Source organism: Ceratosolen solmsi, unplaced genomic scaffold, assembly GCF_000503995.2.
Source record: "Ceratosolen solmsi marchali unplaced genomic scaffold, CerSol_1.0 scaffold148, whole genome shotgun sequence".
In the NCBI taxonomy this organism is placed as follows: domain Eukaryota; kingdom Metazoa; phylum Arthropoda; class Insecta; order Hymenoptera; family Agaonidae; genus Ceratosolen; species Ceratosolen solmsi.
The window spans coordinates 1,048,065-1,074,433 of NW_011948446.1; the positions used below are offsets into that span (position 1 = coordinate 1,048,065).

A 26,369-nucleotide genomic window follows, 5' to 3' on the forward strand; every position below is an offset into this window, starting at 1 on the left:
TACATGTCCGAGACTCGTACGGTAATATTGTATTCGCAGGTGAAGTTGGTAAGGAGATGTACATAGTGAATCGGGGCCGACTGCAAGTGGTAGCGGATAACGGGAAAACGGTGCTGGCCACTCTCAAGGCCGGCTCTTACTTTGGCGAAATCAGCATTCTCAATATGGGGACCGCAGGTAAAGAGTGCGGTAAATATTCCAAGCGAACCGGGGGCGGATCCAAACTCAAGCTGCCCACCAATAAAAACCCCAGACAGTCTTACGAGATTATTGTTCCGTAAATATATGCGACCTCCTTAACACCACTAACAGCCAAGAAACATCCACTCCGCTCGCTCTCTCTCTCTCTCTCTCTCATGCTATTTTTTTCTAACGATCGCTTATTTTAATTTAATCTACAGCTCTTAGCTGTATCATATCAACTTCTACCCTAATATCACTTGTTCAATCTATTAGCTTTTGTATAATAACACAAATTGTACTTTAATTATCACAAAATTTTCACTCTTTCTTTTGCATTCACTTCTTCTATCAAGTATTTTTATTTAAAGATTTATTCAATATTTTATTAAAAAAAAAAACAACATATACATCTGAATTCATTATTATTAAAAGAATGGATCCATTTAAATACAAATTTCAATTAAACACAAATAGAACTTCGATGAACGTAATAAAAAATTCGTTTCATTTTTTTTGTTATCTTTAGTACTTTTATAACAAAAGAATTTTTAATTCATCATGTATATAAATATTATAAATAGATAGAAAAATAATCTATTCATCCAATAAAAAGCAATATCTAATTATTTTGATAAAAATTTGAATGTAACATTATATTTTATATTTTTACTAATAGAATTAAAATAGCCTCTATAAAAATTATTATGAAATATATTAATTAAAACATATCATAAAATATATTACATTAAGGAAGTCGATATCAAATTCAAATCAAGACATTTGACTTAGTATACTATGACCTTTTATTACTTTTAATCAATTAATTTTTTACAAGAAAATTTCCATTAGTATTTTCAAATTTCTTATTTCATAATAATAATTTACTTTTTATATTTTATTTTATATACTTTCCATACAGAATTTCATTAACACAATTAATTATTGATTTCTCCGTATCTGTCAATTGATTAAAATAGAAATTACTTGATATTACTATTGAAAAGTAAAGATATAATTTAATATGAATTATTTATACATGTTTATATATAAATATTATGTTTATATATACATATTATAATATTAAGTAGAAGATGCAAAAACTTTTATTCATTTATATTTTTCGTTGAAGTATATACATTTTTAATTATCGTCAATGTTTTTTTATTACATTAACTTTTATCTTTCAAATTTCAATGTTTCATTTTTCTATTGCAAATTTAATTTACTTTCACATTAAATATAAAAGATTGTATTTAAACAAATCATCTCTGCGAATTTAATTCATTTTTATTTAAGATAAAGTAATAATTATATGTATAATGAAAAAATTAAATTAAATTATTATTATTAGTTTATGATATAAATAAATAAAAAAATTTATTATTTCAATAATACATTATTTTTATGAAAAATAGTGTAATAGTAACTTAAAATGTAATATGGTAACTAGTATATAATGTTAATATTATTCTGAATAAAGAGAGGATATTTAGTTAAAAATATTTGAAATTTATAAATATATTTCATTATTTAGTTTGTCATCAGTATCCTATCAGTATAATAATCAGTATAATAAGAATAACATTAGAATTTTTATGAATATTGACAGGATTGTAAGGAGCATATTGAAATATTGAATAAGTTTACATTGAATTTTGATATGTATAGCTTATTTTAAATATATTTGCCAATACTTAGAAATATATAACTAATATAATATGTTATGTTAATTCATTAGAATTATTTATTTTTCTATGTTTTTTGTTTAAAAGTATTATTATAATTGTTTCAATATATATGAACATATTTAAATACGATTATGTTAACACATATAATAAGAAACAATAAGAATTTTTAACAGATATTTCTTTTAAACATTTTAATTTATAAATTAACATGTTTAAAGACACATTTAACATGTGTAAAGAAACATTTTAATTTATATTTGAAAAAATTTCTAATACATGTACAATAATAAAAATAAAATTTATAACTAATTGCGAATAATATTCAAATGCTTACCCATAAATTTCTTAAATAAAAAAATTATTATAAAAAAAATAACGAATGTTGTAGTATCCACAGAACCTAATGATTATTAGTTATTTTAAACTTCTTGACTTTAATATAATATTGATATTTGTACACATACTGTTTATAATTAACTATATATTTATTTATGCAATTATAAGTTCATTTATCAATTTCGAAACTTATTTGATTATTTATATACTTTCTCTTTTTGAAAGGCATTTATAAAATAATTGTTGATTTTGCATACAGTAGGTTTTACTTTTTATTTGCTTTTTTATTAACTCGAAGTTTTTGTACATTTTATAAGTTAATTTTTAACCATAGTTATAAAACGTTATCATTTTTATATTTAATTCAAAATTATTCAAAGCATTGTTTGTAATGGTTTTAATCGACGTTGAGTATTTGATTTTGATACACGTGAAACTTATGAAAACTTATACACAACGAATAAAAATACCAACTTTTATTGTCCAGTAATTATGACAGTATTTAAAGAAATTCCAACTTTTATTCTTCTTTTATTTATATTATAAAATAATTGTAATTAAATTCAGAATGGTATGCATTTTTCATAATAAATATTTATAATTATTTCCTAATATATTTTTTAAATTTATTTATAAAACGAGATTATTTTCCATTTTTCAATCATTACATTTCATTAAGTCATATTACTGAATTTTATTTTATAGAAGTTCATGATTAATATGTGTTTTTTTAATAATAATTATTATTATCTCTTAATATACTATATAAACTCTATATGAAATATATTTAAAGATATTTAAAAATTGAAAATAGAATATATTTTTATACTAAAAAAAATTTCTTATTTAAAAAAAATTGGTAATTAATAAAACTAAGAATAAATTGCAAATTATAGAAATTGTTATTTGATAACATATATTTTTATGTTCAAATCTTCATATAGTTAAACGAACGTTTTACTTAATGTGTTAAATTACTAATACTAATAATAATGTGTTGTCTTGGATATAAGTTGTTAGATACAAATAAATTATTTGTATAATATTATTTTTAGCGTTAACATAAGTAATTATATTATTATAAATTTGAATATTTATTTTTACAATACTTATTAAATGTTTTTTACAATCTTGTAATAAAATATAATTTGTTTGTATAATTTAAAATGATCGTTAATTTATATGAATTTTCATTTTTCAAAATTTATATTATTTGTACAAAATATAGGATGAAAATTTGAAAGAGAATTATAAGTGGAAAATTTCTTTCAGGAATACTGATAAATTCTGAATCAAACTATTATACGTTCTCTCTCTCTCTCACTCTTTCATATATATATATACCTATGTATATATGTATATGTATCAGTTTTTATAGAACAGTATGCTAAATTTTACTAAATTAGATTACTGAAACCAATCTACCAATGAATATTTAATACAATTTCAGGAACAAAAATTTCATGAAACCCATTATATATGTAAACAAATTCAAGGTCAAAAATCTAATACTGATCCATCAATATACTATAATATTCACATTTCTCTCTAATCTTTATTTTCACTCATTTTTCTTATATCCACCTATACTAGGCTAAATTTTTTATATTTTTCTTACCTTCTGTACGTAAAAACTTCGTTTTAAAATTCTTAATTTATTTTCATACCAAGAAGAAATTTGCTTGCAAATAACAATCCAAGATCGGCAGCTTAAGCTTGGCTCTTCTATCTAGTATTATAATGTTTTCTTTCATTGCACCTGTTCATTATATCCTTCTAATGCATTTCTACATATTTTTTCATTTTCAAATCTTATATTATACATATATTATACATATTCTTTTATTATGAAATCTTAGTTTTTTTATATTTTATAAGATATAATCTAACTATAAATTTACATGAGAATAATGATATTAATTCATATATATATATATATATATATATATATATGCATATTAGATCAATCAACCCAAAAAAATGTCGCAAATCTTGAAATTATAATTTTCAATATGGACTGTTTTTTATTAAAAATATGATGATAAACAAACTTATAAATAAGGAAAACTAGATTAAATAATGTATATCACAAATATTCTAATAAATCGTAGAATATTAGTTCAGTTTTTACTATTTTAATATTTACAATATTTAATATGTAAACAAGCCTATGAATAATATATTTTTAAAAAAGATTAGTACATAATTAAATATATATTTTAATATCATATGTAATATTTTAATTAACAAATTGAATGAGAAAGCATTAAATTAGTTTTAATTGCTACACCTTATGCTATTATAGACTTTTCTTCACAGCCCTAGAATGTAGTTAGTAAACATCTCAACCATAAATTAAATAATGTTTGCCAATTATAAAATTTTTATATGTTCTATTCTCATCGCTTTCAATTCAGCAGCAGTATAAATAGTAAATATTATATAGTAGTATATATAATAAGAGCAGAATCTTTCGTTTGAAAATAAAATTGTACAGACAGTAACTATTTAGGTTATAATTGAACGTATTTAATTTTCATATAATTTCACAATATAATTATGATGCGTGAACAAATTATTGTCACATTTTATGACCAGCAATGGATGTTGCTCGTCCCAAAATACTCATTCTCTACTACTACGTATATAATAAAATAAAAATGTAGTATATATTACTTATTATTAACCTCATTTTCCTTGGCAAGCATCTCTTCATATAATTACAGCCTAGTTACATGTTTTGTAATTCTTTATATATAGTTAAAGTAACCAGCTTCTGGTAGAGTTTTCTCAATAATGGATACATCATAAAGGAATTTGTTAACATTTAACTTTGAATAAGCCTACTTCGTTAATGTATTAAATATACTATCTTTAGAGTAATTATTTATGTATTACATATAATATATATTAAAATTTACATATTGTATAATATTTAAAATCCTAATCATCAATGCATGATATAATTTTTGTAATTTCATACTTTATAAAAATTATTATCCAACTACACAGATTTACCAAGTAGAATATACTTAATTTAAACTCCTAGTATTTCTATGGATGCGTCTGCAATTTATCCGTAGTGCTATTTATAAGGAGAACTACGTAATAAATACTCCTTTGAGTTCAATACATATGTGTTAAATATCTATAAATAAATTCATTACGCATGATTATATAATATATTATTCCAATTAAAATTAATTTGAAAATATAAACCCTGGAGGCTCTTTTATATAGATTTGTCTTTGATATTTTTTTATATTCATATATAGTTTTAATTTTCACATTACACCAAATATAATTCGTTTAAAGTATAATAAATAATATTATGTAATAGGTATTGTCTATTAACTATAGAAATTGCTTCGATCCCTATGATACTTATTACATCTATTGTAAATTCTTTCAAACAGTGTAGCATTTGCATCTTTCAATTACGTAGCTTTCACTTGTAGAAGTATTGTATAAATTATAGAGATGATAAAAAAATATATTGTACATAATGTATGTGGAATTTTTATAATATAAAAGTATCGATTTATTATTATATTTTCGCAATTACTTATAAAAAATACTTGTGAGTTCAAAAAATTGATTCACAAGCTAATAACTTTATCATGATAGCATGATAACAATGTAATTTTCTCTTATTTATATAATTGCAATCTTACAAAGCAATGTATATAATTCCTAAACCAATTTTAAAATTAACCGAAAAACGTTATAAAATCGTAAAATAAATAAAGTGATTTTCATATAATAAACTGATGGTCGATAATGATAAAAGCATATAAAAATAACAGATTATATTAAATACTCAAAAACTATGATCTTTCTCAAAATCATGAGTCAAAAAGTAACACTAAGAGAAAATATAAATTATATATATTTAATAAAATATATTTTTTATCGTTACTCATTAAAAATGCGTTTATTTTATTTTAAGTAAAATAAGGTCTTTAAACCTTAAAGGATCTTTACAATAATAAGAATTACAGGTACTATGCACTTTGTTACAAAGATTAAAAATATATGAACATTCGAATTAATTAAATATTTCAAATCGTTACTTTTATTTTATCTAATACAAAATTAATGACATATAATGAAGTTATGGAATTATATTTATTTTATTATTTTGCACTTGTATAATTTAAACTTAGATTAATGCTAAAGATAAAGCTTAAAAGCTTTCATAGTCATTTTATATAATCATATTAATGTTAAGATTCATTAATTGAATTAACTTTATACAAATTTTAATATTTAAAAATTTTTGTTATTTACGATAAATTCGTTTGATACAAATACTTTATGAATAGTAGCATTGTTTATAATTATGATATTTTATTTTTGAAATAATTATAATTCTAGTATATGACAATATTTAATTTTAATATATAATATATAATTTTAATAATATTCATAATTTAATGCGTACATTATATCATTTTTTATATAATTCATGAAATAATTATTTTGGTTATGTTAATATTTTTAGTGTTGAATTTTCTATTATTTTTAATTTATCTTTATTTTGTATACATATTTTTGTAAATTCAATATGAAAAAATTATCCAGTATAACAAAATGACATTACTGTCTAAATTTTATCTTTATCTATTCACTAAAGATCAAGTTGGTGAATCCTTGATTTAAAGCTTCAACAATATTTTAAGCTTATTAAGAATTACGTATATAAATTCATATAGCAAATTATACTTTTCACTTTGAATCAATAATAATAATGCAATAATGTAAATATGCAAATGTGCCTAACTTGTATACATAACTATTTGAATCATCAAAAATATTCCTTTTACTCATATATTTTATTATGTTTTTAATAATATGATAAACAAGTATTTATAGTATAAAAGAAATATCTATGTGCCAACAATTGTATTATAAATTAAAAATTAATTTTTAAAATTTACATGATTTTTAAGAAAAAATTAAATAAAATGTGGTTAACAAAATTTTAAATTACTCTTATAAATGTTTAATATATTTCTTAGGTAAACTAACACTGAAGAGCAAGAAGTGTCATATAACTAAATAAAGAAAAATTATTATTAGAAAAATTAATATAAATCATAAGAAATATTAACATAAAAGAAAAATGTTTTCTTTTTAATGAACTTGTTTATAACTAAGTAATTGCAAAGGTAAAACTGTACTTCATAGTGAAACTAGTAAATTAATATTATATTTTATTCACAAGTATATGAAATAATGTTTCAAAACATTGTCTTGCTTCTAGTTATCATAAAAATAACTTCAAATAAATAATAATATTAATAACACTAAAAGAAAGAGAACATTAAAGACAATAAGATTGGTTTCATGAAAATGTACATTAAAAGAAAAATCAAAATATTGCTCAATATAAATTTGTTTTATAAAATAATTACTTTCAAAATAATTGTATATGCATATGGTTGCACCAGTTACCTGAAAGACATATTTATAAACTTTTATTATATCAACATAAATTACACATTTAATTATAATTAATACAAGCTCACATGTAGGAAATAAGCATCTTACAATTACAATTATAAGACGTTAAAATAAATGCTAATTAATCATATAATAATAATTACAATACGACAAGGAAAATTTTTACCTGCTGCATTCCACATACAACATATGTATTTAATAAAAAAGAATTCCGACCTTGGATTTATTTATTTTATAACTGTTTTTATCTCTATTCATTACAATACCTCTCATGTATTTCTGTATATGTGTGTGCGCGTGCGTGCATATTTAAATACGTATATACGCATAATGTAATAATAGACCGATATGCCGTTACGCTCGTGCTCAAGCAACTTATGAAGAATTTCGTTTACATTCACATTGATTCGCCTTTATATGATAAGAATATTGTACATGCACATTCATTGCGATTATTCTCAGAAGTTAGAACTTCTTTGTATTAATGAATATTGATTAATTTTGTATAAAATGATATGGAATAAAACTTTATATCACATTGTACTATTAATTATAAATATAATGTAAATTTCGAAAATTCTAGAATTTTTTTTCTGAAATAATAGTTACGATTTGTAAATTTTTTTATTATCAATAGATTAATACAATATAACAAATAAGTAAATTTTTACTAAAAGCCGATAAAGATCTGGTTAAACTTTTTAATAAATTAGTTATTATTGTAAGCTTTTCTATTTTTATTTAAAATGCTCATAATTTTGATTGGAAAACAGTATATTATTTTTATTACTAAACAGAAATATAATGTTTCAGTATTTCGCACAATATTTTAGTTTGTACTATTTTCTATAATACATTTTCTGTTTTAATTTGGCAATTTGGCACACATAAAAAAAATAATAATAAAAGGTAATCAATTTGACAATTCAAAAATAATTAAAAAAAGAGTTTCAAAAAAATTTTATTTGCTACAAATTGAAATAAAAAAAAATTATGTGGTCGATACTAGCATTATTATATTATTTATGGTTTTGCGGTAAATCTATCCTTAATTTGTTAATATTTTGTTATTATAAGTTTTTCAAATTTTGAACACATATCAACTTATAGTAGTAAATGATACTAAAAAAAACAATCAAGTATCTGGTTCTTATTTCAAATAAAATAAACTTTATTTACTCGTATCAAGAAAAGAATTACTAAAAAACTAATGGTACCATAATAAATCATCATATTAAATTATATTTATATCTGAAACTCTACAAAATGAAAATTCTATCTATATGCGAGAATTCTCAATCACTTTTTTATTCTCAAAATACAAAATTTGTCAATAAGATGCTTCATTTATAAATGTAGTATATTTAATCTAAACTTAAAATGTTTTTGCATCCTTCAATTCCTGCAAGATGCATCGTACAACTTATAATTCTTTATCAAATTAGTTTACTATATTACTATATTACTATATATAATTTCATTAATACTTGTACATTAGATGAAAATAAAAATTATTCTGAAATTCACACTTTAATTAATTAAATGAAATTAAATATTTAGAAATATTGGGAATCGTTTTTTTAATTAAAAAAAAATATATATATCTGTATATATTATTAAATTATTTGAAAAAGATATTCAAAATTCAACAATTCAATCTTCGCTTAGCTGTATTTTAATTATACACAATTTCGTTCTGCAGAGATGGAGCATCAAGCATAAAAGTTATGAAAGTTTTTATTCGCAAGTTAACCAGAATACGCGCTTTTCGATAACAACCGCAAGATAATTGAAGCGGTCAATCGCTACGACAATACATTTTGAAACTTATCGAAAAGTCAATATATAAAGTTTGGATAATACCTCGATATTTTTAGAGTTTTCCCTCTTCCTGTTCTTATCCCTGATATAAAAGCAGATAAAAGCTCATATGTCTAAGCTCGTGCAAATGTGTAAATACTTATAATTTTAAAAATATACATGATATAAATGTATAACTCAACTAAAATTATTTTTTTAAAAAATCAATCATTTACATACCGCCTAATAAAAATTAAAGGTAAATACTTGTTTTAATGAAAAATTTAATTTTTGAATATTCAATAATTATATAATTTACTCAATTATTTATTGGTTGTCAAATCTAAAAACTAAAATATTTTTTATCTAATAGATATAATAAAATTAGGGAAAATTTGCTTTGAAGAATTACTTATATATATATTAATACATACAAGTATAGAAATCATAATTGTTTATTGAGTTTGAGATTGAAGTATACAAAAAATTAGATAAAAAAACACCTATGTGTTTTTATTATAGCGATTCGTTTATTCAAATTAATCTAGAAATTTTTAAAGAATATAATTTGTTTTCATATCAAAATTAAATTTTTAATATTTTCGAACAAGAATTACGAAAGGAAAAACTATTTATTAAAACGACCGTAATTTTATTTTTAACAATCATGATGTTCGAAAATTATATGAACATGTATATTTAGTCTTGCATTCTCTTTCCATTTGAAATTAAAGTGTCAGAAAACCAGCTACATAGTGCTGATATATTAAAACTTTAAATCTGGCACGATATGCAGTCGTGTAAATATATGAAAAATCATATACACGTAAGGGAGCCTGTTATTAAGATAGTAGGAAATATCTATCTATAAAAATAAGAAATAAAAGGAGCAATATCTCACATTACGAGTGCAAGTATTAACGACCACGTATGTACGAACACAAATACAAATTATTCAAAGTAATTGTAGCATAATGTTGAAATGAAATAAAATAGTGAAAAATATTGTGAGCTACTAAATATATGAAACCGCGTAAGCAGTGTACAAAAATATATTGAAGACGAATTAGAGTTACGTACGCAGACGCTGCAATTTTCCGCGCATTACTCATTCTGTATGAAATGATGGCAAATGTAGCACGAGCGAACGGCTTTCGCGTACCATTTTAATAACCGATAAATCGCTAAATCGATGCAGGTAACCGGCGAACAGCGAGTGTCAGGTCGGTCGGCTACTCCGATCTCTTCGTACTCAGCAAAAAGGACATGTGGGATGTGCTGAAGGAGTATCCAGCTGCAAGGGTACGCCTCGAGGCAATCGCTGTGAAGAGGCTTGAAAAATATAAGCGAGCTCCACTAGAAAAGGGTGAGTCAATTAATTTTCTCCCCTACATTTTTCATTTTCTCACTTATATCTGTGTCGGGCTGTTCCTTTCGAATTTTCTAGCCCTCTTTCCTTTTTAGAAACTTTGCAATTTTCACATTCTTGAACCTTTTAACAACTTATATTCCAATAACAACATTTACGTTTTTTTTTATAAAATTTAATTTTTAATATCACTAATTAAAATAATTAATGTACGCTTTAACAACGGCAATTGAACTTTGCAACGTACTTAAAAGAAATGCTACCAAACATTATGAATTATAAAAGATAATAGTTGCACATATAATTTCTTCTATGATTATTCGACTAAAAAAATATGAATTACTTCATAATGAAAAATATGATTGTATTTATGATCAAAATAACCGATCTGCTACGAAACATAAAATATTTCACCTCGCTAAAAAATATGATCAAAATCATTACCGATACTATATTGTTGCAAATATTATAAAAGCAATAAAGTGCATATTAACTAAATTTAAATATTTAAATCATAATTAATTAATCAAATTAATCCATAAAAAATATAACTTGCATATACAAATATTTAAATTTAATTTAAAAGTTATAATTGATTATCTTCTAATTTTTGTTTATTCCCGTTCGCGATAATATTTTTATAATATGTATAATTATCGCTATTAAAGCACAATTACTAAAAATAACAGTTACATACAAATATATCGCGATAAAAAAAAATATCAAAAATTAACAAAAACTGTTCTCCGATACGCAGTTGTTATTATATTCGAGAATTTCATTGTATATTATCAAGTTAAAATGTCATTAAATTAAAAACAACATCGCTTTATGTCTCTTATTTTTTCGGATAAAAATTGTTAATATAAATCAAGGAATGATATATGCATATATAAATATTAAATAAGAATGAAATGTTGTTTCTGTTAATGAATAAACCATTCCTTTAGCACCCGTTTGCTCATAAAATTATAATTGCATTTTGGTATTAAATGAAACTGTTACTTTAAATGGTATTTTGAGGTTTTGATCAGTACATCTACACGCACCCAATCACATTGCAATAACAAATTTTTAACGATCTGATACAAAATTAACTCATTGCACTCATTAAACTTAACTTGCGTACATTAAGCATGCTTATATTAAGGAAATATAAGATGACTAGTAACATTTATATTTGAATTATATATGTTTTTATTAAAAATAATTATTTTTAATTATTACAGCCGCACTTGTTAAATACTTTAATATAAAAGTTATTCTGACAATTTTACAACCATCTTTATTTAAAACTTTAATTAAGCGGCTTCTATATTTATTATAATTTATTATACTTACTTAAAAATTTTTTTTATTTAAAAAGTTATTAAAACGCAGTTAATTACATTCAATAAAAGATTTTAAATTATTATGAATATATAAATAAAATAAAAATTAAAAAATATATATATGAATGCGTACACGCGTATGGTACGCAATGTTAATTGCAATAAACGTATAATAAGAGACATAGATAGTTTAGTCTCTTTTAGTTTGAGTGTAATTATATATAAAAATGAAACACAGGTAGGAAAATAAAAAATACAAAATATTAGAGAAACATTTTTTTATAAAATTACGCAATTATAAGATTTTTTTTAATAAACAAATATTGAAATTTCTGAAACGCATTGTATGAAATTTTAAAAACCATAACATTTATAGATAATCAATAGCTATAATATATAAAACATGCTTCAATATCATTTTAAAAATATTTTAAAGTGTTAAAATATCTTAATATCCTAAAATTATATATAAATAAGAATTTTCAACAAATAATGAAAACAATAAAATAAAATTTAATAAATCTTACTAAAATTTAAGTTAATAAAAAATATATACTAAAACATTTATACATAACTATAAGAATACTTAATTAAATATATCTAAATCAATACAACATCCAAGTATGTATAATGATACTTGTATGTTTCCGTTGCATACAAAATTAAAAGCAATTTATTTATTTCCTTTTAATATTTAACATTTTAATTAATGAACATTTATTAGGTGCAAAATAGAAGTATTCTTTAATTTTTAATTTCATTATCACTTATTATAAAAAAAAATATACAAAATCGGATCTGTTTCTTTTGTATTTATATTATAACATTAATCAATTCATCCGTATTTATAAAAAATCCATACAAACCCATATCCAAATAACGAGAACAGGCAAAACCTTCAATTCCTTACGTGAACACTATTCTCCAAGTATAAAATATATACATCGATCATCAGTCGAAATGGATAAAATCGGTAATACTACCCATCTCTTAGTTTCAAGATCCCTGACCGTTTATTTAATATTACGCAAAATATTCTGTGAATTTTAGAATTAATCGATTATATTCAAAAAGCATCAGAATTTAAATCTTCTGAAATTGATATTTAGTTTCTAATGAAATAATGACTATTTGTTAAAATTGGTAAAATTCATGACTTTATAATAAAAATTTCTTCTGCGGAAAAAATAGATTCTTTTAACCATAATATGAACAAAAAAACTGTAGATTTAAATGTAAAATATTATTCAAAAATTCGTAAAAGTAATGTTTTAGTTTATATATTGATGCGTACTTAGTTTCATAAAATATAATGTTCAAACGAATTAAACGATTGTAATATATGTTATTATAAGTTATGAGTTTCAGTAAAATGATCTGTGAGTTTTAATAATAAAAAAAGTCATATTATTTTTTTGTAAATTATATAAAACTTAATTATTTACAATATGCAATAAACAACGTTATGTTGCTTATGTTAATCAGACATTGAATATGATGTATGTATGTGTATCTATGAAACACATTAAAATAAATAAACACTTTATAATAAAAACATTTTATATTTTTTATATCATACAAGATCTTCAATTAAACCGCTTTTGACAGTCTATATTTTACCATAAGCACATTCAATGAGTACTTGTATGTACTCGTTCAACATTCGCTCAGAATAATTAATTAACTGCTGGCATTTGAGGCGTAGAAGGTACCTAATTACCTACGTATTAGGAAACTCAGTGAAAATGAAACTACTCCGGATGTATGACATACCTTGCAAAATATTCGGTAGTACTGATATATAACCGAAAAGAGGATCTCATTAATTATTTGTGTTAGAACGAGTTAGAAGTCGTGAATGTTATAAAACTAACTGTAAATATAATGTTAATTTATATTACTTTCAATAAAAATTACCTCGAGGTACACAATATGTAATAAATACTTTCGATGACGCTATTGCCTTTTACAATCGAAACACGATCGTATATATTCTAATACCCTTCATTTTTTAAAGTATTCGAATAAAAGTCAATGTATTGGTAATAGAAGTATTTTTTTTCCAATATAATTTTTTTAAAACATATATAGGTATATACGAAGTTAATTAATTAATATGACCTTAAACCCATTGTGGCAGCTAAATATATATAAATATAGTTATGACATTATGTTTGGATGAAGCAAATTTTCCAATATGTCGGATAAGCTAGAGAAAAGTAAATGTAAGTCCAAATTCGAAATTCGCAAATGTATTTAATCCCTCATAGTCGGTATTTCTTCGGTAGTTCTCATACTAATTAATTAATTCATTACTTTTCAGAATGAACCTATTTTAGTTTAATGTCAGAATGTCAAAATAGTTTAATCAGTTACATACGCACGTCCGTCGAAAACTCGAATGTAAACTATATTTGTAAAAGCTAAAGCGAATATTTTGCTAACAACCAACGACTGTCATTTGCTTCTAAATCTGGTGTTTATTTTTGATTAGCTAGTAATCCATTCGAGCTATTGTATAATAATATAATAATTGCTGTCTTGAAAATTTGACCTTGATCATTTTTGCCACATTTAATTAATTAATAATTCAAAATTAAAATAACGATCCCTTAGATTTTCATCATCAAACCATAATAAACTTTCAATATCATATCGATTAATTATTTTGTAATACGCTCAATGAATATATTGATAGAATAATAACATACAAGTATCAATAAAGATAAAAATTCAAATAGTTTTAAGTAATTTATATTATACATTATCACGTATATTTTAATTAATATATTTTTCGATTTTAATATATTAATATGTTCATCTAAAAAATATATATATATATATATATATATATGTGTGTGTGTGTGTGTGTGTGTGTGTGTGTGTAATATATATGCATATTTATTATGATACATGATATAATGGATTGATTTTAGGAACATAATATTTACTATCAATTTCAATTTTTACAATATACTTTTATTTATTATTATTATACTATTTATTATATATTTATTATAATATTTAGTTTATTTTTAATTATTTAAATTTATTATAGAAATATTTCTACGTTAATATCCATAATAAGAAATGAGATATTTGTTTTAATAACCTAGCAAAATATTACATATTGCTATAAAATGTATTTCTAATAATATTTCGATGGTATATTACAAATAACATATATATTTTTAATAATATATATAATAAAATGAGTATGACAACGAAATATTTCATCAAAAACAAAATCATCAAAATAATACATCGAAATAATAAATAGTATAAATCTATTTATATAAATTATTAGTAGTTTATTTATTGATGATTGTTTATAGAGAAAGTTATGATTTTTGCATAATATATCAATTATAAATAGTAATAATATAATTAAAATACAGTACTTATGAAAATATAACTTTTACGTGAATTATTAATTAAATAACATGGCCATACTGCTTGATTTTTACAAAAGGAAGCTTATACATTATTTTATGTTTGAAAATATATTTAGTAAAGAAAAATAACTATAAATACAAGATGATCACCATCTATTCAAAATTTAAAGCATATATTATTGTCTTCCAAATAATCAATAGTTCAATTTTGTTTTATATTATGTTGTTACAAGAATTACTATGTTTAGTATTGTTTTTGAATCAAACATGAAAATAATGATAATCGGTATTAAAAAATAATTCAACTAACATTGATAGTACATATAAATGGTGTTTCAATTTTTTAAAATGTATATTTATTGATTAAATCTATTGATTTGTAAATTAAATCTATTAAATTTATTGATTAAATGAGCCATCGACTGTAATAAATGAATAGATAATTAAAGTATAATTGATAGAGCAATCTTGAGGGAAATTATGGAATATGAAATATTGAGCATAGCAGTTTTAAAAACAACAAATTACATATAATATACAATAAGTTCATGTTTGTTTGTTTATGTGCATGGGGGAGGAGGGATGTGTGCGTAGGCGCGTGTAACATATGCATATCTATACATGTGTTTATAATAGTTGTTAAAAACTATTGCAGCGGCAATGGGCAGATGTCAGAGTACCCCGGGCTTGGTAGAGTCACACGGACGTATACCCCTAGAAGAAATGTTGATCTCACCGCTTGACATGCGAGGCACCCGCTCTCTCGGTCACTCGATTTTCTCGCCGAGCCCGAGTCCCCTGGACTCACGTGACCCAGCTCGGACCTCCGTAACTCACGCAGCCTCCGGAATCCCCAGGAACAGCCAACCCAGAACAGCAGATAGCCCAACGAGTGCCACAAGCAGCGGTCACAGCAGCGAAGACCCTATGGCTAGAGCACCACAGTCCGGAGCGACGCAGCCGTCCACTGGGCGACAGTCCACTCATTCCGGTCGGTCCTATGACACTATTTCTCAATTTCGATTGATTTACCATTTGATCTGTTAAATCACCGGTCACTTTACTCGGAGCTTGATCCTTCACGATGAAAGTTTTCCCCCGTTCCACTTTCCCACACAAATATTTACATTTTGATAAATTCGATCTAGGCACATACTAGAAATTTCATACATTTATTCAATATAGGATATCATACGTAACATTGTTTAATGCAATGTTTTGCTTTTAAACTGATTATCATAATTATTATTACCATTCATTGTATTTTCTTTTAATATTAAACAGCTTTAACGGGTAAATCGGCGTCGCAATTGTCATCAATTATTCAATATATAATGTAATTTTAAGCCAAATAAGAGTTCATAACTTTCACAAAATAATATATTGAAATGTAAATTATGTTTCTCATTGAGCCAAAAGTAATATGATATTATTATGCTGAATCAGTCGATCTCAAAAATAATCCTGACAAATTATCAAATTCCTGAAAACATATCTTTATTATATAGGAAAAGGTTTTTTTTTCAATAAGCTTTTATGATGCCACAACGCAAAAAGTTACTTTATTAGTAATTAGTCTACTCCATCTTATACAAAAACTCATAAAGCATATATAAGATTTATATCTACCTGTATAGTACTTAATTAAAATTCCGTAATTTGTATACAAAAAATATGAAATGTCATTTTACGAGTAACATACACTAGTAAATTTTAAAATATTCAAAAATATATTTTAGCTCATTGAATCTTGCTTAATCAAATCAATCATTATTTCATACAAACCCACTCTAAATAATCGTGCTAATATAAAATTAATTAAATGTCATTGACTTTACATACATGCTGAATTCATTCTTTGTATTGATTGGTGGTTCTAGGATTGAATTAAGTGATGAATTGAATGCAGATTTAAAAATTATGATAAATACATTTTTAATTTTTCGGTGGCTAAACATTGAGAACTGTAAAGGAAATAAAATACAAATAATAAAAATGAATCGAATGCAAAAAAAAAAAATAATAATTGAGTAGGAAACGATATTAGAAAGAAAGGAAAAGCGATTATAATTGCGATAATTCTAGTCAGGTATGGCAATCATTGAATCGCCCTTTAGGAATATTTCGTTGTAATATGGGCTTAGTTCGGTCTTGAAGCGCTCAATACCAGACACTAACGAAATCCGTAAAAACAACGATACGTGACTTATATCCGTAAATGTTCGCGCTCACGTGTCATTCGGTGACCATAAAAATCCAATCCCACGTCACGTACTCAAGGCGATTCCAGAAATCGTTGGTACACCGAGGATCAACCATATCGTTGAATGTGAGACGAGCTTACGCACTGAACCACTCTCACCCCCACCCCAATCGGCCATCCCATACCAATCCCAATGCGTTAGTCCGATGTAATTATGGGAACGTTGGCAACGACAGACAAGCGCAATGAACGCCGGGGGATCGATGCGAGTGAAATTGCGTCCTCGTCAATACGATTGACTTCTTATGCCCGTCGATCAAGTAGCGCTAATTTACCAATACGTTGTCTTGTCGTAAAGTTATAAAAACAACGGATTAATATAAAATAATAAAGAGAACACGACAGGAGGGTAGCTCTCAGTTCAATTGGCTCGCAAAAAAGTTCAAATTAGTAAAACATGATATTTATGAATATATTTAGATAAACATTAAAATAACTCAAAGTATTTAATATCTAATGAGGTAAAAATCATTAGATAATGAATAATAAAAGCCATATGTAAGTACAGCTGAATAATGAATATCGAATCTCTCATTAGTAATTATTACTATTACTATTATTATTATTATTGCTATTATCTTTATTGTTGTTGTTGTTGTTGTTGTTATTATTGTTATTATTATTATTATTATTGAGAAATATATAAATAGTGTATGTTATTACATAAATACATAAATAAAGTAAAATTTAATCGATGGTTTATTTGCTTCCATAAGTTTAATTTGACAGTTTTAAATTTTGTTGTTTTTCATTTTATCAAATCATGGTAAATAAGAAAAAATTATTAAAAATAATGTAAAATGCCAGAAGATATAAACATACAACCGATCTTTCTTAACATTACCGTCGTATAAAAGTAAATCTCACTCGTTATATAAAATACATCAATATTTAATATTCTTTTATTTAATATTTTATATTGCTTATTTAAATACATAGCAAGTGATATCCTATAATAAATTTACTGCTATACGACAAATTACAAGCTAATTTAAGAAAATACATAAAATTAAAATGATATACTTTTACATAAAATATATGTAGACAGAACATAAATAGCTGGATAATCAATTTGAAATTTATAATTCAAGTATTATGATATATTAATTATATTACATATTAATATTTATCAAGCGCGAAAATCAATAACATAATTTAAAAAAAATTTAATACTCTAAATTTTCGTTCACAATCCCACATTTTATATAATTTAATATAATTTACTATAATTAGGCAAACTATTAAGAATAAGTAATAAAAATAGAATAAACATTAGTAACGTACAATTCTGTTATTGTAAATTTAAATGTCATTATAAATTTTTTTACAAAACTATTTAACTAAACTATTTACATAATTAAATAAATAATTTTTCATATACATATGATATTTTTAATATTGTTAAATAAATGATTGAAAGTAAGTTGGATATTTGATAGAATTATAAAAATTTCGATTGAAATACCAGTGTAAGACGAAATAGTGAGACTAAATAACAAAGCATCCTTAAACATGCTTTACAATTATATAATAATTATTTGAGCATGTTTTTATATGTACATTGTCAAAAATAAAAAATATACACTTTAAATTACTTAGATACGAAAAATATCGAATCAGAAACTAGATATCAAAAGTGTAATTGAATTAATCTGTAAAAAGAATGTACTAGTATGTAGATACTGACTAGATAGTATGTAGAAGACTGTACTAGCATGTAAATTCAATTTAAGAACAAAAAACCTTTAATCGACTCTTAACTTTGTTAAAAAAACTTGGTTTATGTCGTATTCTGATTTTAGTAGCAGCAATAAAATTAAAAGAATTTCAATGAATATTTTTTGAGAAATGCATTATAATAACATTACCGGATTCATTTTGAATTCTTTATATAATTGTAAACGAGTACTTTATTGGTGACTTTATGAGCTCTGAGAAGACGACTTCATACTAAAATAGAAAATTATCGTCCCTTTCAATGGCCTTTACAATATACCTAATTGCATAATCGTATAATTGCTATGAAAAACAAAAGAGTGTTGCAAAAGAAAAAGAAAAAAAAATCTGACCAAGACTCATGTTTTAATAAAGGTAACTAGAGCAACCGATTAATATTCAAGTGCGCTAATGAAAATCTATTCAAAGATTAATGTACAAATATATAAAAATCTTTGTCCATCTCGAAAAACATGAAAGCCAGCATTCTGTAAATATGGCCCATTAAATTTGATGGTCAAATACAGGAGGCCTTGAATGCGCGTCAAAGTAAATCCAACAATAGCTAATTAACTATCTATTTAAGCAAACGATAGGGAATCGCTTTATCACTTCAATAATAAGCTCGTGTGTATCAGCAGGTATGACGTGCAACAGTATGACACAGCTAGTGAGTGAAGGTACGACACCATTGTTCGGTCACGAGCCTCTCCTTGCCGAGATCAAACGACTCCGTGATCGGCTAGTGTGCCTCGAATCCGAGAACGCTTCAATGAGTCTCAAGCTGAACCAGAAGCAGAGCGAAGTGGAGCACAGACTAGCCGAGATCGAGATGCAGATCTGCGGGGCGAGCTCATCCTCGAGCGTCGAGGACAACGAGCGCAATCGCGAGAGCATCATTTAACAAGAAACAGGGCCGCGTGCGGAACGCGGCAATTCGAGACTCGAGCGCATCCGTCAAACGGTGAGTTCATGTGGAGACGAAGAGATAGGGACGCATTTAATGTTTATTAAACTGGTAATATTATCTATATAATTGCGAATCAAAATATTTCACAATTTAATACGTAGTGAAATGTCTGTCAAAATTTTACTGACGTATAATTACAGTTATGATATATTTAATTTATTAACTGACATATTGAGCACATATTTGAAATTTAATGACAATTATGAACACCAATTGGATATAAAAAATTTAATATATATTTATCATATATTGATAATACAATGATAAATCGATTATTGGTTAAAGTACTAAAGTAAGATAAATTTCTTATAAAAATCTAAATTATTGTTTGTTCAAACTATGATACCTACTCGTTGGCAAAAAAGTCAAAATTAACGTTTTTCAGATATCTTCTAACAAGTAGTATTTTTCTAAAAAAAAAAAAACTAATAATGTATGTAACAGTTTGTTTTAAATTTTTTAAATTTATTAAAGATATTTAGGTATAAAAAATTTTGTTTATAAAAATCAAATTATTCTCTCTACTCATTGTCGCTTTAATAACCATAATTTTCTAAAATCATATAATATTATTTGTTTCGTGTCAATAGTGTTGATTGTAGTAATAAGCTTTTCATATTGACGTCAACTACAATGGATATTACTAATTATATATTATTATAAAAATAAAATAAATGAATTGCTTATACACTTCTCTCTGTGCTCTTGTAAATGCAATAAAATCAAAATATATTTAAAAATCAATTAATAAACATCGAGTCCCTTAATGATAGTTTTAAATTAAACAATATATAAAAAATTATTGATTATATACACATGATACGAAAAATAGCATATTATATTTTGTAGAGAAATATATAATAAAACAAGTGATATAAAAACATACTGTTAATATGCAAAGCAATGTTTATAATTGGTTTTTTAGTTTACATACTATTGCTGATGTTATTATATTTAATTAGATTTTCAATATTTCTAAAGTTCTCCGCATTTGTATAATTAACATTTGTATTTATATTTTGTAATATTAAATACAATTTCAATGTGATAAAAATGAAAATATTTTACAAGGAATATAGTGTTTAAACATACATAAAATACATTTTAATTTCTTAGGAATTTTGTGCCTAAAAATTCCTTACCTATAGTGTTACGAAATTCAATTCAGTACCATGTATGTTTAGGGCTTTAAATAAAAATACAATTTAATAAAAAATCTTTTATTATTACGAATTAACTTATCAAATTTCGACAATAATTAGAAATTCTCTTCATTTCGCTTCATTTCATTCTATTTTACGTATTGTATTACGATATTACATATCACGATATCGCATATACTGGAAATAATCATTTGTTTCCTTTAAATAGACACTACACGAAGAGAAATGATAAATATGGTATCGAATATAATTGCATAATATATTACTCTTTGTATAAATAGCAAAACAAAAAAATATTGTTTTATATGCATGTTGATGCCAAATTTTGTTAATTAAAAACCGAATAGAAATAAAAATAATTATTACTCAATATAATCAAAATTTTTAGTTTAAATTGCAAATTTTATTTAAATTAACGATATGTTACATAGCATTAAAGGCTATACTCGATTAGTATACTCATATTTCATACTATTATATAGATTAACTAACTTAAAATTAATATTTTATCTTGCATCTTAAAAAGCAATTATTATAAATTAAATTTACAAAAATATTTGGAACGTTAATAATAGATAATAAATGTTTTAAATGAAATATGAAAATTGCAATATATATATATATATATTTATTTATAAGCAATCATTTTCACGTGTAGATCGAATAAGTATTAAATGGATAAATAAAATCAAATACCTAATCGTAATAAAAAATTTATGACAACAATTATTTGCCATAAGGGTCATTTAGTGTTTTTGGAAATATGATTTCTATATTTATCGATAATCTACTAAGCGAGTAAACCATAGTTAATTGAATATAGGACTGAGAAATTTTTTTACTTTTATGGAGATATGCAAATTGTTAATGGTCCTGGTTACCTTGGACTCTCAGAGCAATTAACTCACTCTCTCGTGGCCTCGATTATATCATAGCGTACCAAGTAAGAGCTGCGAGTGTAATTTGGCTCATGCCGTAGCAACAGGTTGAACGGCCGACGTCGGCAAGCGTCTTGGAGGTGGCCGTGACGAACAGCGACACCAAAGCATCCATCGGCAGCCTAAATCAGCGGCTCTTTGGAAGCGACGATGAGGACGGGATGGAGCAAGAGGGCCGGAGGGAGGCCCCGAAGCTCGTCGAGATGAACGGGCGAGTTGGAGTCGATCTGCTCTCGAGCAACTACTCCAACTCCTCCCAGACTCTGCTATGCAGCGAATGCAACTTGAGGAATCGCGGCTGCGATGTCAGGCCCAGGGCACCGAGTGCCTTGGCCAGCCACTACTTAAACGAGCGCTTTCAACACGGCTGTGTGAGTATCACTAGATAACGCTCGAGATATAAGCTTCTAATGGGCGAGCATTTGACAATCCTTATTCTTTTCATTCAATGTTCTTGCTTCAAGATTGCTTCAATCAAAATTGGAAAACGCGTCTTCGGAAAATATGTAATCCTAAAATTCTAGGTTTATAAGCAAAATTTCCTCTCTAGTTATTGATTTTCATTGCATAAGGTTAATGCAAGCGCGTAAATGGAAGTCATATAGATAGCAAAATTCTACAAAGATGGCCGCTATATCGTTAAATTTTAATCTATATGGGAAGTTCTTGGCTGTATGTAAATGATATTATATGAATGAATAAAGTAGAAATTTATTTTACACAGAACTACGGACGTTTTTAATATTATCACGCGAATAAAAGTCGATAAATATTTTAGATACGAGACAAAAGAGAAATAACCTAACAAATTCTATTTTATTAACGAAATAATCTGTACTGTCGAGTTATTATTATTGTATATAAAGGGTCAAATGAAAAAATTTGTTTATCAAAAAATAACTTTATAAATATCAGTAAACGTTTTGTCAAGTTATCGAAAACGTAGTCGACTTGTTTTTGCGGCATCAAAACTTGCATTCCCAACGTACAATCGCATACGTTAACCACAATAAAGATTCATTTTACCACGGTATATTATTTTATAGCGACATAACATTAGGTAACTGATTATTTTGCTTTTTCTTAATTGGAATTTTTACGCTTAATTTGAAGGACCGAAGCGACTAGTTTAATCAATATCGTAAAGATTGTTTATATTTAGTTATTCATTTTGAATATTTGGAATTTCAAATTATAGTAAATACTATCGCTTTAAACCTTACTTTGAATCTTACTCTAAAGCAATCTTATTCGTGAAAAATAAAATCAATAATGCAATATTAGAGAGTATGTTGTTAAATATATAATTTATAATATAATATGATCTAGTATAAAATAATAATAAATATGTATTATAGAATATAATAAAATTCATTGCGTAAATATGTACAATAAAGTTGGTTAATTTAAGTTTATCCAATTCTATTTTACTAATATATTTATGAGTAAAATACTTAAATAAATTGTAGCTAAAGAATTGGTCCTTATAAAAGGTATTAGAAGCGTATATTTTGCAAGAAACATTAATATATGAAATATTAAAGCAAAGACAACTAAAAAGAAATTAAATAGAACTCAAAATTTTGTCATGTAACAAAGTTCTATCAAAATATTACATAACAAATACACAATACTTTATAGAACAATGTCAATATACACTAACATTCATCCATCATATTTACATTTTTTATTTCACTATACGATTACTAATTGACAATAATAAATCATATAAATAAATAGTTTATATTGGATAATTAATAGGGTGACACTGAATTTATTGTTTTTTTTTTTAAATATAAATTGTATATAAAAATAAAAAGTAAAAAAATTAAAAAACTAGAAATATTTTTAATTTTTCTGTAAGGTTGTTTCTTATGAATAATATTTTTACACCGCATTTTTAATGTACATTCGATACATTACAGAAGTAGATGTTTGGTGCTTGGTTCTATCCAATCAAGACAATGGTAACGTAATATTTCTTATCGAATATTGATCTTTAGTATATATCGAACATAATAGTAATATTATTTTTGTGATATTGTATATTAAAGTTGCATTAAATAAACTTAAATATATAACGTAATTTCCTGTAAGCCTATACAGTTAAAAAATATCCTACGTTTTTCAAACAATGAAAATTAGCAAATAATCTTTTAAATGTAAAAATAAAAGTATTATTCAATTTAATATCTTCAATTATCATATCACTGATAAATTATACTTAAAAAGCTGTCAACTATATTCTCAATAATGAGGTTTGAAAATTTTGAGAGTAGAGAGAGAGAGAGAGAGAGAGAGAGAGAGAGAGAGAGAGAGAGAGAAAGTAAACAAGAAGTCGCATTGCGTGAATCTAATAAAGAGAAAAACATAAGCTTTGACAATCGCTAAGCACCAATCGTGTATTTCTTTCCGTTAATCCATAGTGTCTCCGGTCGTTGGAACACGAGGACTCGGATGATTCGTCAGCTTGTCCTCAGTGCGAAAGTGGCATCGAGATAAGAAATCGCTGCTCACACTGCGAGATTTCGGAAACGGACGAAGGCGACCTCATATGCTTTAGCTGCCAAGGCGAGCTCCTGGGCTCGGACAACTGCTGTTGCATCCTTGATCTAGTTGAAGCCCAGCAAATCGCTATTAGACTACAACTGGATAATAGTTCGATCGAGAAAGATGCGAATGGGATGACAACGACGATGACGACGAAGACGACGACGACGACGACGACGATGACGACGATGACGACGACGACGACGACGACGACGGCAACGATGATGAAGAAGGCGACGGCAGCAACTGGAACCGATAGCGACGCCTCAGTCGTGCCAGTTGCCTCTAAGCTGGCGACCATTGTTGAAATCAAGAATGACCCGACGCCGAGTGAGAATAAGGAGGAGATGCCCAAAATGTTCAACGGCGCCCCACAATCGCGGATCGTCAATTACATGATCGTCTTACTCCTGTGAATATAACGGACAGTTTTTTCTTATGCTCCTTTAAACTACTGTATGCGGGTGAAGTTTCACCGATACCTCTAATAACCATTCACGCCTCGTGCTATTTTGATACCACATTCCGATGGAAATTTGAATTTGCCTTTCTTTGTCCATTCGTTGGAATATTAAGCAGCGAAAACTTTAAATGCTTTCTTTAACCATATGTAAAACTTACCTTCTTATTATTACTTCATTATACTATTTCAAAATATTATTTTAGACTATTTTTATTTATTCTAGCTATGTCGCAGACTCATTCTTAATACTAGATTAATATTTATGATGTAGGCTCTGCTTTAATATAGACGTAAACATTAAATATCGATACCGATTGATGAATTCTACATTACTTTGAGAATAAGAATGTTTATGTTTATTAAAATATCTCTTAAATTTAACAATTTTAGTAAAAATCAAACATTTTTGTTCAAACGGAATTTATAATAGAATCTTGTCTGATGTAGTAATCTTTAGCCCAAAACTTATTGAATATTCAAAAGCATTGATAACAATTTACAATATTGAAGTTAAAAAATTAAATTTAAATAAATTACAATTAGTTTTTAAAAATAATTAGATGATTTTTTTATAAAATTAATTACTCAAATTTATCAATTTACTGTTTTTATTATTATTCTTACAATTCAATATCTACAGAATTTATTTTTAAGTTTTTTCTTCAATACTTATTTTTAAAAAGGTTGAAGGCTATAAATTGTTAAAATATAATGATGTAATTTTTAAAAATTAATCGC

General features: G+C 25.1%; 1 protein-coding gene across 3 annotated transcripts; it reads left to right on the forward strand.

Moving 5' to 3' along the window:
* Nucleotides 1-43: 43 nt before the first annotated feature.
* LOC105366195 (cyclic nucleotide-gated cation channel-like) lies at nt 44-20,500 on the forward strand. Of its 3 annotated transcripts, none has more exons than XM_011504544.1 (4): nt 44-189; nt 10,672-10,839; nt 16,224-16,559; nt 20,186-20,500. In XM_011504544.1, the coding sequence occupies exons 1-4, from the start codon at nt 57-59 to the stop codon at nt 20,449-20,451; spliced, it is 903 nt and encodes a 300-aa protein (XP_011502846.1). In that variant the 5' UTR covers nt 44-56; the 3' UTR covers nt 20,452-20,500. The 3 variants fall into 3 exon arrangements, with proteins under 3 accessions (XP_011502846.1, XP_011502847.1, XP_011502848.1); XM_011504545.1 differs by having other exon boundaries at nt 20,189-20,500; XM_011504546.1 differs by having other exon boundaries at nt 44-177.
* The last annotated feature ends 5,869 nt before the right edge of the window (nt 20,501-26,369 follow it).